Raw genomic sequence first — 13977 nt, forward strand, 5'->3', positions numbered from 1 at the left:
ATGAGCCGATAAATGACTGTTTGGCATTTTTACTTGATAAATAACATAAATGATTAAACATGTCATGGCTGTGTGGACTGAGCGCTTTCATACTTTCACAGTATTAATATAGAATCTAGAACCTGATCTATAATCAAACATCTACCTTTATACAATATGGGAATTTTATCGTTTGCTGATCTTCATCATGAGGCTCTTCTAACTTCTGTTCTTCACATTTTATGTCGCTAAAGTTTCTTTATTTAAAACTGATGCATCCAGCAGTTTGGTGTATTTTTGCTACATGAAATCTTTATTCCAGAAGCTCGAGTAAGTAAATGTTTTATGCGTCAGTATTAGTACCAGGATATTGCCATTCATATAACTTGATCCTCATCCATCTAAAGACTTTTTCCCTCAATATTAAACCCAAATTTCATTTCAGAGAAAACTCTGCAGCCATTGTGTTTGATCGCATAAAATCCGGGGTGAACCAGACTTAGACGGCTCGTGATCCATTCACTCGCAGAGTCTCGTACACCTTGAATACAATGCTGATGAATCATAAATGCCAGAGATGGCTGTTTTTGCTTGATTACATGATCATAATTATGCGCGGGGCCTTTGAAAGAACATGAATCAGGGATTTTTTCTTCAGTTAAAGCTCATCTTCAGACCTCATAACGCTGCAGGAGGTGGGAGAGATGACAAGAACACCTGAGAGTCTTAATGCAACAAATCCTGTTTGTGAGGCTCAACAGTGTTTGAGCTCGTGTTAAGAGCAGGAGAGTTACAGTATAATATGTATGATATTTTTTATTTTTTACTACATTGTGATCCCTCATTTTCCTCTCTTACACTTCTGTGGTGAGAGGTTTGTTGGGTTTACGCACAAAAACAACCTGTTTTGTGTTCAGCTACTACTTTTGTGAAGGTTAGGGGACATTAGTTTTCATGGTAACATTAAACCATTGTCGTAATCACTGTTCTACTTAGATATGTTTCAGCATTTGAGTCTTTTCATGGATTATTTTTTTTATTTTTCCCAGCAGCAGAAAAGAATCCGGTCCTTCAATCCACATTTTAAAGGAGGGGGTTTGTCTAGTTTCTAAGTATTACTCGCTGACCCAGAGTATTTTCTTTAAAAGTCAGATTCGTTGACATTCAGTGGTAAATTTTCCAATATAGCAGTGAATAGATCAAAATAGAAGCTAATGTCAACTGATGGCAGGAAACGGGGAACAAACAGCAGTCTCCCATGTCAAAGTCTGATATCTTGTTCACCCATCCATCCCCCCTGGCCTACTGCCGTTGTGGACTTTGTGGCTTTATAATAGTGTTTCACTGCATCTGTCTTTGCTCGACAAGAGACCAGAGGTTTTTATAACTTTAGTGTAAAAAAAAAAAATGTTGTTTCTGGGGCACTGATGCTCTCGTTTTCCTTGGTAGACGTCTCTTTTATCTCAATGACTGTTTGAGACCAAAAGAGGTAAACATGTTGAATATTTTACGAAGAAGCAAATATTAGAGAAAAGACAGAATGGTGAACGCAAAGCTTTGTTTTCCTTCTTTTGCAACCCGATCAATAATCTCACCACCCCGTTGGAGGAGTCCCACCCTTTATTGGGAACCCGTGACCAAGCTATCAAACTGTTTATAAAGTAGTTCAAATGAACTCCAACTCCACCAGCTACAACAGTCAAAGTATAAGTTCAAATATAATAATATGTCATGACAGAGGCTTTTAACTTTTACTTCCTTTAGAATTTGCTGATAATACTTCCCACACTTTAGCCTTTGCCCTCAGTCCTGGTGGCACGGTGGGCGGTGGGTGGGGTAAAGTGGATCTGATCCTGACTGACAGACAGCTGGACCCCCATCCTCAAAACAAGGGGGGGTAGGGGATTGACATGAGCTCCATCACGTTCCATCAACAGCTCCAAGCCACTGAGGGGACTGACACCACTGATTAACAGCACCCAATTTTGCCTGCGTCAGGCTTAATTCTGCAGCGTTTCATCATCCCCTCATGCTTGCTGGGGGATGGCTGCAGCCACCGTTTTATCTCAGCAGATGCACGGGGGGATTGCAATCTAATTTGATGCTTGATTATACACAGTAGTCTGCAAGAGTTTGTTTTTTTTTTTTATGTAAGAAAATGTTATAGCTGCAGTTATAAGTCCTAACAGTTTTGATCAGTGGAACAGTATGCTTCAAATGTGACTGAGTAATTCTTCTTTTTAACGCTCGGTGTCACTTTGAGATTAAACATGAAAGGTAGTCTGTGAAAGGCTGACTAGAGAGAAGAAGAAAAAAGAACATCTTAATTAATCCCATATCGTTTTTCTGCATGTGGGCTGTATTTTGGGATGCCTTTTTTTTAAAAGATGCTGTTGGGAGCCAGTTATGACAGGATTTTTTTAATACAGAAAAGAAAGAGAACAAGAACATTTTCCCAGAGAAAGACCTTCTGCTAGATCTTTGCAGAGCTGCCATCAACTGTCAACCTGTTGTGTACCTTTGTTCTATTGTGGCCACCAACAGTCCAGAAACTTTACTTCTTCTTTAACTTTTACTTCTGGGTGTGATAGAATATACTGTTAGCATTAGCACGCTAGCATTCTAGCATGTTATGCTGCTAAAGCCTTAAGGTGCATGCTAACGTTGGCATGTTGGCATTTACGTGCTAAATATTTTAAATAAAATGTCGGCATGTTAACCATACATCCGAAAGTGATGATACAGTCTCATAAAGGTGCTATAGAGAGGAATTAATGATTTCTTGCAAACAAGTGATGCTGTAAACTTGGTCGTGTAGTGATCAGGCTACTTGGTTGCTAAGGCTAATTGAACGGTCTACGGATAGAGTGTGATGTGTTCTGTACAGATTATAAAGCTCTTTGAGCCAAAGTAGTGATTTGTAATTTTGGGTTAAATTAATAAAAATTGACTTGACTGGCTTGTGGGAGCATTTGGCGTCAGGGAAGGTAGCTAGTAACATGCTAGCACTAGCCTGCCAGGCTGCAGGTGGCCACATTGTGCATATTTCCAACATGGAATCTGTTATTCCTTCACATTCTGTTGATAATCATAATTAATTTTTTTTTTTTTACATAGTGCCCCTTTAAATGCTTTCATTTTCTCATTATAAACCCTCTCTGCAGGTTCTCCCACTCACTGGAGCTGCATGTTACATAACAGCTGCCTCACCATAGAGGATCTGGTCTGATCAATATGCCCCTCACAACATCCCTGCCTCACTCTCTGGGGTTAAGGCTTGTGGGTCATTCCCACTGAGTGACTATCCTGCAGGGCTGCACTGTGCGTGTACATGAGTGTGTGTGTGTGTTTGTATCCCTTCACCAGATGGCAGATGATACAAAGAGGGAGGCCACGCCACTGATAGAGACGGAAGACAGAAAAAGACAGAAAGCTATTTCTGGTGACAGGCAAAGTAAATAATGTCTTCTGTGGCCTGACTTCCAGACAGTCTCGCTGGTGTGGGAGTGAACAGGCTGTGATGAGGTTCTGGATGGAGGAGTGGGCTGTGCGCTTTTATCAAGGGTCTTTGACAAAGGCAAAGTCCTCCTGCCCACACTCGCCACTGCTTCTAATCATGTGAAGTGGAGCCGAAATCCCAAAAGTTTCACATGCAGGCTTAAAAACGTTTTCTTAAAGACACAATGAACTGATGAATGAAATGTCCATTTTACACTCATGACATGTACGCTGATGTTCTACTTTTTTTTTTATTTATTGCCAGGAAATACCTAAAAAAGATTGACATTTCTGATGATTTCGGATCTTGGTTGTCATGGTTACAATAAAAAGCAAGCCGACTGTATCGCAGTTCCCTTTGCTTTTTTTGTCATGCCTTTAGAGCGCGGTCGTGTCGCCGGTAATGGCGTGATTAGGTTCAGGAAAAGGTTCGGGATTTGGGTCACAATAAGCACTTCTTCAACCTTTGACAATCTTTGTTGTCATGGTTACAATAATAACAAAGCGGTTAACTTTGTAGAAAGGATATATACGCTGCTACTTCCACATGGGAATTGAACGCCCGCTTGACTTCATGTCGTCTAACAACAAAACGTAACTATGGGTCGTAATAACCTGCCGCTCAAACCACCTATGGGCTTGTTTTTTCTCTTTTGCACTTACCTGACCTAAAATTCACCACCTTGAAAGAATAGCTAACCATGACACTTTACTGTGTCACTGTGACTCTGCAGTTACTGCTGGCAGCAGGCAGATCTGTAAAGAGACAAATCAACAATAACCATAACTCACATTACGGTATATTTAGCCGTTTCATTGAATCTGTCGACGACCTTCCCCTTGTTCTGCTCCTACGCCTGAGGTACACCAGTGATTATCTATAAATGTAATTACAGGGGTGGCTAGGCACATGGGCAGTGTGCTATAGGTCCATGAGGGCTGTGCCACCTCAGAGAATTCACTCCTCATGTGTACAGAGAGGGGAGATCACTATGTTACGCTGCATGTGTGCTTTCAGTCCTCCGGGTGGATTTATAGTTGTCGTTCTCAGCTGCAGATCAGTGTGCTTCGTCTGCTGCAATCTCTAGTCAAGATGTGCCCACTGAATGAGAGGAGCGTCTACATGCATATTGTATGAGAGGATGAAATGCATTTCAGTATGCAACACCTCTACTGCACAGACAGATCCAACAATTGGCCGCTGCCTATAGTTCAACCAACGGTAAAGAAGTCAACATGTAGCCTCTCTCGTGTTTCTGTGAATGACCACGAGTGTCTCAATCGATCGCTCTGTGGTTTTGAGACAAAGCATCTGCTGTGCATTTGTATGGAGGCGCGGCTGCAAAGAGCAAAACAGCGACCACATGTGTGTTTTCTGTGAGAATACTTGATCTAATGGTACTTTCCTACCGGAGGTGTTACCTGCTGCAGTGTCGACAGGATGTGGTCGTGCAAAGTGACTCAAAAACGAGTGAGGGGGGGCAGATTGAAGAGGATCTTCTCTAACAAGCTTTGTTGTAATTTCATGTTGCTGTGATGTTCTTTCCCCGTGTTCCCCGGCTTACTGGCGCTGAAAGCTGTTGCATGAAGCGTGACGAATAAATAGCATTGCCTGACGAGATGAATGCAGTTTGCTATTTCGAGGGGAAACAGCCAAGTCTTAACACAAATGAAATTCCAATCGAACGCAGATGTGAACGAAAATGTAATGGCAGTTGATGATTCCTTCAGTAGTGACTGATTTTTCATTAGCTGAACACCTCTGGGTTTGCCATCTGGCCTCATTAGTTCTGCTGTTTAATATTGATTTTTCTGTACTGGTCGCAGTAATAGAGCATACAGCATAGAGGGAGACTTTGGATTTGAATCAGACTTGAGACTTTACATGTAATTTATGAACCTGAAGACGCGATTCAAACTTTTTTGTATTTTCACTCAAGTCTCACATTTGAACATGTTAAATTTAGATTTTCGAAGACAGCAATAAGCAGACTTTGTTTTGAACTGGGGCCACTGCAAAAAGAAATCTGTTATTCTGTTGATTATTTTTCTTATTAATAATATAAAACTGAGAAACCCAACAAAGCCTCATATTTCTGCATGTTTGGCATTTTTGCTTGATAAATGAATTGATTATTAAAGGAGCTTTATGTAGGTTTTTCCATTACTATAAAGTCAATGTTAGCATTAACAGCTGTTTACTTTCATGTCTAGAAGAAATGGAAAACAACCCACTTGTTTTTCTACTGAAGTTAGCATGCTAACCAGCTAATCCAGGCCCACCTTCTCACTTTCCGATACCGAGTCACTGTAGCGTCGAATCTGCTCTGAAGAGGTAGCGCTGCTCAGAGGACGTATTATAACCTCTTGTCTTGTACACGCAACAATGGCCGAAGCGCTCGGGCAAAACTGGTACGTAAACAGCTGTTAATGCTAACATTGGCTATGTAGCAATAGCAAAACTTACAAATAGCTCCTTTAAAACAGTTATTCAGTATTCAGTTATTAGTCCTGTGCATGGAAGGAAAGCAGAAAGTGAAATGTACAAATGCTTCATCATGCTGGTCATGATTCAGAGACATGAAAGACTTTCATCTTGACTTGCAGTTTGCTTTGTGGAGACCTGAGACTTGACTTGGACTCTCCCTTCAGGACTTAAAACTTGACATGCGACTTGCTCTGACACTTGATTGGGACTGTCCTCCATCCATGGGATTGAGGAGGGCACTTCAGTCAGAGGGGAATCTTCAATGGTCACAAAGGTCAATTGTCGAAGCCCCCTGGTTCTGTGGGAACATCTGCTTTCTTTGCTCTGACATGACACGATTCTTTATATAGCAGGATACCAGTGAAGGGCACAAACAGGCGAATTTTTGCTCGTACAGACCCTGGGAATCAATGTGAGGTCCAATAAAACTAAAAAAGCGGCTGCTCTGGCTGCCTTCTCTCTAGTCGAGCCCTCCCTGCTGAGTCACATTATTCAGACCAGACGGAGATTAGTGATTTTAAATGGCTGCCATTTTACATAATGTCGGTCTACATTTACAAAAAAGGGCCAATGACTCCTCCATGCTGTGTGAGGTAATATCAAAAGTACGAATACAAACGGAGCTAGCCAGAATACATATTTTATTAGGCAGAGAAAATACTGTTCAGAAGAAGAGAAACACCAAAAATAAACTTCTGTCATACATCGATTCCTCTCACACGGCGTAGGAAGGTCACTAGTACATCAAAGAGAAACAAACATTGCCAATCTACATGTGGACAACCTCCATGAAGAGGTCAGATGGATACTCGTAGCACAGTCAGAAGCACGGCTCAGGTGTCATTAAAGCGGAGCATGATGGCCTTCGGTAAGCACATCTGAGGCAGCTCTTGATTCTCCGCGAAATGAAAACACAAGAGAGACGAGAGAGAAAGGTGGCACTGTAGTGTGGGGAGTTCTTATCGTTTTCTCTCGCGACGGGCAGATCAGCAAAACATGAGGTGTCAACATGGATAATAACGTCAGCCCAAAAAAAAGGTGGTAAATACATAAAAGAAGACCGGTCCTCTGAATAAAGAGGGAGATGAGCTTGAAGAGGGGCCTTGGCACAGAGTGCAGCCTCAGCCGAGTGATTAAAATCTCCTTGAAAGAGGCAGAGAGGGAAGGCAGCTGGGGTCGGCTTTTGGCAGCTTCTTCTGACCAGAGCTCGGTGGACCGGTTTGGGGGAAGATAGGACTCCCCCCACCCCCCCCATCCCCACCCCTCCCCACACACACACACACACGTGAAACCGAAGCCGTGACAAGGCAGAAAAACCCTGCTTCGACTCCTAACACACATACATGCACACGAAAAAGCACACACACACACACACACATCCAGCCCCTTCAGACTTTCAACGTGACACAATCAGACTAGTACACAAACATGCAGACTTATACAAAGGCAGAACTTTACAAAGTCATGCAGATGGAATGTTTTGATATTCCTGTCGCTGAGTCTGACTCAAATATGTTTGGCTGGCTGACCTGAAGTCTATTTTTATTGGAGGGGATTTATGGGGAACTACTGCGATTCAGTCCGACAGACGTGTGCGTGTGCTCCCGGAAAATGTAACCACATCAGTCTCTTTGATAAGGAAAGAAAGAGCTAAAAGGGGCTCCACAAAGCTGAATATAAGTACCTCAGAAACTCTTTTTAAAATTCTAGATGAGAACCGGTCCTTGTTTCTTAAGGAGGTAGCCTGATCCACACCTAATTACACAAGCTGACTTCTGAGGAATTTCCTTTGAACACACTAGCAAAGGCATCCTGAGTACCGTTATGCTGATTATTAAAGGAAATGACGTTTGACATTTCGGGAAAAATTCGCTTATTCACATTCGTGTATGTTGATGTCGAGAAGATTGATACCACTTTCACAAATGTCTGGTGAATATGATGTTACAGCCAGCAACAGTTACCCAACGGTAACACAATACACTACAATCTCACTTATTACAGCTGAGTCCTGATTCAGCGGCCGCATCATTCAGAGGCTGCATTTGAAGACGGGTTGCGTCTCAAGCGGCGCGACCGGACCGTCTCATTTCGGATCGGCCTTCGCTGTCTACGCAAGTCCTTTGTAGCCACCGAGGGATGCGGCCCCTCAACTGGGACACGGCTTTATGTCTCGTTTTATTGTGACTCCATACGAGGAGTGTTTGTACCGTGGAGGGGGGGGGGAATACTTCAGCTGTTGCTGGTGGTTAAGTGGTAAGACCGCAGAGTGGCTAAACTAACTAAATGTAATGGATAAACAGTTTAAGGTGTTGAAATTGTTAGGTAGAACTTAGGTAGAAATTTCCAGCTTCTGTTACTTCAAACTGACCTAAACATTAGTTCAATTGTATGAAAAACATTGTCGCTGCTTGTCAGTGTTAAATGACATTTAGAACGTGATGATTGTTGTTGTTGATGAAGGCGTACTTGCTCATCTGATTGGGCTGTGGGAGTATGTCAGACCAAAAAAAAAAAAAAAAAAGCTTTAGGAACCACCGTTTTAATCAGGAGAAACACTGAAATGGAAAAATGTCAAGTTGCGGTTTTATAGGCCTTACTTTGCAGGACTGTTTCTCTGCCTGGAGCAGTGACTTCCTGTTCTGTAAAACCACAAGTTGGCACTTTTACAGATTGTACAGATTAAACAAACAAGATATAACACGTTCATCAGCGAGCTTTAGAGGTGCTGGACAGCACCAGGCGATCCGTTTAACCCGTGTCCCGTCTTCATGCTAAGCTAAGCTAACTGGCCGCTGGCTGTAGCTTCACATTCACCTCGCACATGAAGGTGGTACCGACTTCATTTAACTTTCGTCAAGAAAATAAACAAGCAAATCTCCCGAAATATTAAACTAATCCTTTAACAACATCTAAACTGAAATGATTTAGTTTTACAATTACAGCCAAATCACAAAATATTCCACTAATGTCCACTTCCTATAATTATATAACGGTTTTCCCTTTCGGAGAGCGTCAGTGCACCCAGGCAGCTCAACAGAGGAAGTGGTTTGAATATACAATATAATCATAAAGAATGATTAGACTCTCAGAGATCGGATTGTCTCGTAACTGGTAATCATCCGCTCTGTAAAGTAGACTAATTTAATATAAGAGATAATCATGGTGAATGTCTTAATTCTACAAACACAATGATGTAAACTCAAGAACGACGGTGGCGAATGCTCGTCCATGTTCTGGCAGTGTGAGACATTGTGATCGGATGGTCCAGACACAAACGGCATCACGCCACTTTGCTGCAGCCGGTCGGGATTAGAGGAAAACGATCGCCGCCGCCGTCGCGTCGCGTCGGGCTCACAGGTTCTCGTTGGTGTCATGGTGGCACTGGCTGTCGGTCGAAGGGTTCAGGAAGGGCAGCTCCTCGCCGCAGCCCTGCAGCTTCAGGACGCGACTGCTCAGGTCCAAGCAGCACTGTGAGACGACACACATAATTACTGCACTGAATAATTAATTACAGCTTCCCAACCTTACATACATATTTTCTTATTAATAACAATGAAACAAACTCTTTAGCTTTTTAGACGTCACCTTGGGCAACTTTAACCTTTTTTTCTGGCATTTTATAAACCAAACAATTAACCAATTAATCAGAAATAGCCAACATTAAGTAATGATAATTGTTTTTTGCACCTGCAGCCTAATCGTCACACCCGCATACTTCTTAGATCTGCCTGAATCTGTGCTTTCACGTAGAGGAAGTCATGTGATCAAATGTTAATATGATCATTTCCACTGAAGCAGCTTTAAGTTGCAAATAATAACAAATGAAACATTCAAAGTTGTTAATTATTTACATTCCTCTGACAAACTTTAAAATGTAAAATACAACTTTACACTATGAAATGAAAATGCTTGATCCAAAATAATGTTTTATATCCAAATTAATTATCTTGCTGCATAAATAGAATTACTTAACACAATGATTTACGACTATATTAATATAGTTCTAATATCTTTTAGCAGTCAGCCAGAAGAAATGAACAATAATTATGCTCCATTCCCTGTGTTAAACAACATGTCAATAAACTCTATCACGGTGTATGGCATTGATTATAATCCATTACAATGATGTTTATGAAATTTTACTGTGTAAACTAAGTATAGGAGGGAAAATGTTCATCTTACGTTACAAAATACCTTGAAGCCTAATTTACAAAATTAGAGCTCAGGTTTATTTCACACCCTCCAGTCTCACTCTAATTAGCATTAGTAACACTGGAATAAGTGAGAGCGCTGCCTCCAGATGGCCAGATAGTCTTTTTCATGGGATTTAAATTGCATTTCTCAAATGTGCAAATTCAAAATTTCACATCACAGGATGTCCTCACTTCGTCCTTATCTGGGTTTTACCTGCACAGCGGGCAGCAGATCGAAAATAACACTGCTCAGCCTTTCCCCCTCAGATAGCACCACATACACTACACCTCCTTCTAAGAATTTGTGCTTGTGCATTTCATTTTCTCCTCCTTCCCTTTCGCTCATTTAAAGCCACGTGATCATTTGAAGAGAAGCTGCCCGAGAAAGCATCTGACAAAATATTAGCAAAGCAAATGAGAAACTTACTTTGAGTTCCAACAGAGTCTGAAGACCCAGGCACAGCTCAAACGCCTCATCCTCTGCAAGTGCAAAACCAGGAAAGATAAGGGCAGAGGAAAAGGAGAGAAATAAACTGAATTTTATAACTGCTTTAGGAAAACCAGTCCGATTCCCATTCCTCCTCATCTGAACGTGCATACATTAACCTCGATCCGGGTTAAATCATCCACACAACTAAATTATTCCCTCTTATATTAATGAGCGCCGATAAGCACACGAGCTTGTGAGGGTGGCTGTGAGTGAGAGTGTAATGTCCATGAAAGAGTCAGGCGCTGAATCACAGTCATTATTTATTGCTGAGGAGAAGGTCCAGTCAGAAACTACAAGATGAATAATAGTGTGAGGTCTTGTTCTTTGTATCTCAGGTTGCACTGATTGTTCTCGTAACAGCCACCAGGATGAATCTTTGGAGAAGGGCATTTTTGACGATGTGATGGCACAATAGTAATTCTTTGATTTAATGTTTTTAATTTTATAGGATTAGATGAGAAGATGGATATCACTCTTATATAACGATTGCATGCCAGTATAAAAACTATAAACATGGGGAAAGAGCCTGGATGTGTCCAACGGTAACAAATCCACATATCTGCACCTTTTAAAGCTTCACTAATCAACACATTTTATCTGGTTTGTTTAACGCATATATTAACCAGAGTTTGTTGACAGTCTTTATGCTAAGCTAAGCTATTTGTAGGAGCCAAAATGGTGCATATTAACTGTGCTGTTTATTCGTTTAGATTGCACACGTTAATTGGATTATCGCTTCCGGCAGCGGATGCGAGTACAAACGCGTCGCAGTTAAGAGCCGACTTAGTCTCTTGCAGCTTTCTTCAATGGACAAACGTCTCCTGGCTGCAGCTTCATATTTACAGGCCGGATGTCACAGCGGCATCGATCTTCTCATCTCACTCTCAGCAAGAAAAACAAATAATGTAGAGCTATTTCTTTAAAAAATACACTGTCAGTCTTCCGTAACCCTAACTCCTAAACCCCCTAACCCCAACCCTACGTCACGGCAAACAGTATTATAACGATATTCATCCAACTTTATTGAAATACTTCTGTTGGAGATGAAAATAAAGACTCTTCTGTAAGACTGAAGTACCTCCAGTTACTTTGTGAGGATCAACAGAAGTCAGAGCTCTGAGCAGATGCCAGACAAACAAATATTTCTGTAGCCGTAATGATGGAAGTATAACTGGCAAACTCTTGCAACTGAGGACACTTCTACTATTAAACTGAACGACGTGTTACTGGCATTAGCAGAGAAAATATCTCAACAACAACAACAACAACAACAACAACAACAGGATCTCTTGTGAATCGCTGATGTTAGATTCCCTGCCTGAATTATTATTCCAGTCTGGCCCTGACTAGCACTTCCCACTACCTCCCCCCTACCACTATCACTGTGCTGGGTTCATGGTTCTTACTGAAATCTGTGGTCGTCACGGTGATGACGATGTCTCACGATAATAAAACTGGTATTCAGACGCATATCTAACTCTTTATTGTTAGCCTTCCCTGGGGATGGGGGGATACAGGAAGTGATATTTCTGACACATGAAGAAAACCAGAAACCCAAACACCAGTGAGCCTCAAATTCAAGTCAGACCATATCAGTCAGTTGAAGGAAAGTGTCCTTAAAAGGAGAGCAATCCCTTTTCCTGACAAAAATAAACTCTGCTTTTCCCATGCAGGAGTGCAAGTAGTAGATAAGTAGTAGTAGTAGCAAAAAAAAATGTGGCAAAAACCAGCAAAAACAGACATTTATTTGACTGAAAATATTGCTTGATGTTGCCATGACACTGTTGTTGACCTGGCTGTCCTTTCACTAGAAGCTCATTTCTGCTCAGAAGCTTTAAGAGGACGAGCGTAGGGCGCACCGACTGAATGTTAAGCACCGACACGAGCACATATCCAACTCAAAATCTCCTGTAACAGAAAAGAGCACAGCAGGTGAACGCAGACTATTTTTTCTGCTAGAGTCGCTGCTGCATTTATGTTCCTCGCCGGTGTCTTTTTACAGCGGAAAATCCCCCTTCAACGTTCGTGAACAGCAGTGACCACTAAGGTAAAAACACATATCAAATATCGGTCTGGCTCTACCATGCGGTTTAGATTCGTGTCTCACACAAACTATATGATGGATCCCCATGAAATTTGGTAGAAATATTCACGGCGCCCAGAAGATAAATCCTCATGACTTTGATAATCCTCTGACTTTTAATTTAGCGCCAACTGCAGGTCGAAGTTTTCACTTACAGAGGGAAATATTGACCAGATGGATTGGCACAAAATCTACTGACTTAGTGTTGTCTTGACTTTTTCCTTGGTTTTGTGTTAAATGTCTTATTGGATGGATTTCCATTACGGACATTAATGTCTTAACTTCTCATTTAGTGCTCTCATCCGGTCAGAATTGTAATTTCTCCAGCACTTTGGCGACATTTCCCTTCGTGATCCCTGTTGCGTGGTCTGATGTCCTTACCTTTAACATAGGCTGAACACTGGACCGTCTGTCTGCCCAGCTGCAGCTGCAGATCCGTCACTGAGCCGCTCACGCCACATGGTGAACTGTCCTGACTGGGCACCAATCTATTCATACACAGAGAGACCAATATGGTCACCAAAAAAAAGAAAACACTTCAATAGTTAAAACACAAATGTAAATCCCCCTCAGTGTCTCCCATAAATACATTCCCTCTTTATTCTTATTTTTTCATATTAAAATGTCAATTGAAAGTTTGTGCAGTGGGGGATTTATTAGCCAGGACTTTGAAGACAAAGATTGCACCGGTTATAGCAGCTTTTACTGTTTAGCCTTTTACCTTTTTTAGAGCTGATGTGAAATCAAGATGAGAACAAAATGTCACATCCTTTTCACACTGCACAGACACAGATCTAAAGACTGGGCTTTATTTGGCATTTTAATGTCTCTTCTTAAAGATGAAGGTGATGTGATGTCAGGTCTTTAAGGATCTGGTTCTAGAAAAAACCCGTCTTAGCAGCTTATAGACTGTCATCATTAAACCTCTCCTTACAGCTTATTTTTTCTATCCATTTCTTTTTCTATTGAATTGTCTTTACTTTCTGTTCCTATCATTCTGTCTTTATACTTCTCCTTCAGTTATTTTTAGTCTTTTTTTTTCATGCTTTTGATTGTCTAAAATACTTAAAAGTATGAAAAGAGAGCAGGTGATATATGTGCTGTGAGTGTGTTTGCTACTTAAAATAAGGTGTTTCTTACCCCAGCCTCTGGCAGCAGGAGGAGGAGATGTGGTTATGTTGGCTGCCGGTGTTAATGGATGCCTTGACTTCAGTCTCGCAGCACTGTGGGGGAGACAGGGGGG

General features: G+C 41.5%; 1 protein-coding gene across 1 annotated transcript in view; it reads right to left on the minus strand.

The window, feature by feature from the left end:
* Positions 1-6589: 6589 nt before the first annotated feature.
* Positions 6590-13977, minus strand: part of nrip2 (nuclear receptor interacting protein 2) — a 27400-nt gene continuing 20012 nt past the window's right edge. The window contains exons 3-6 of the mRNA XM_023419404.2: positions 13875-13957; positions 13116-13222; positions 10589-10641; positions 6590-9436 (exon numbers count right to left, since the gene is read on the minus strand). Of these exons, the coding sequence (XP_023275172.1) occupies positions 9320-9436; positions 10589-10641; positions 13116-13222; positions 13875-13957 (360 nt within the window). The 3' untranslated portion in view covers positions 6590-9319. The remainder of the gene's footprint in view (positions 9437-10588; positions 10642-13115; positions 13223-13874; positions 13958-13977) is intronic.

Source organism: Seriola lalandi, unplaced genomic scaffold (assembly GCF_002814215.2).
Source record: "Seriola lalandi dorsalis isolate HSWRI2012SDOR001 ecotype SW California unplaced genomic scaffold, Sedor1 jcf7180002054599, whole genome shotgun sequence".
Taxonomy (NCBI): domain Eukaryota; kingdom Metazoa; phylum Chordata; class Actinopteri; order Carangiformes; family Carangidae; genus Seriola; species Seriola lalandi.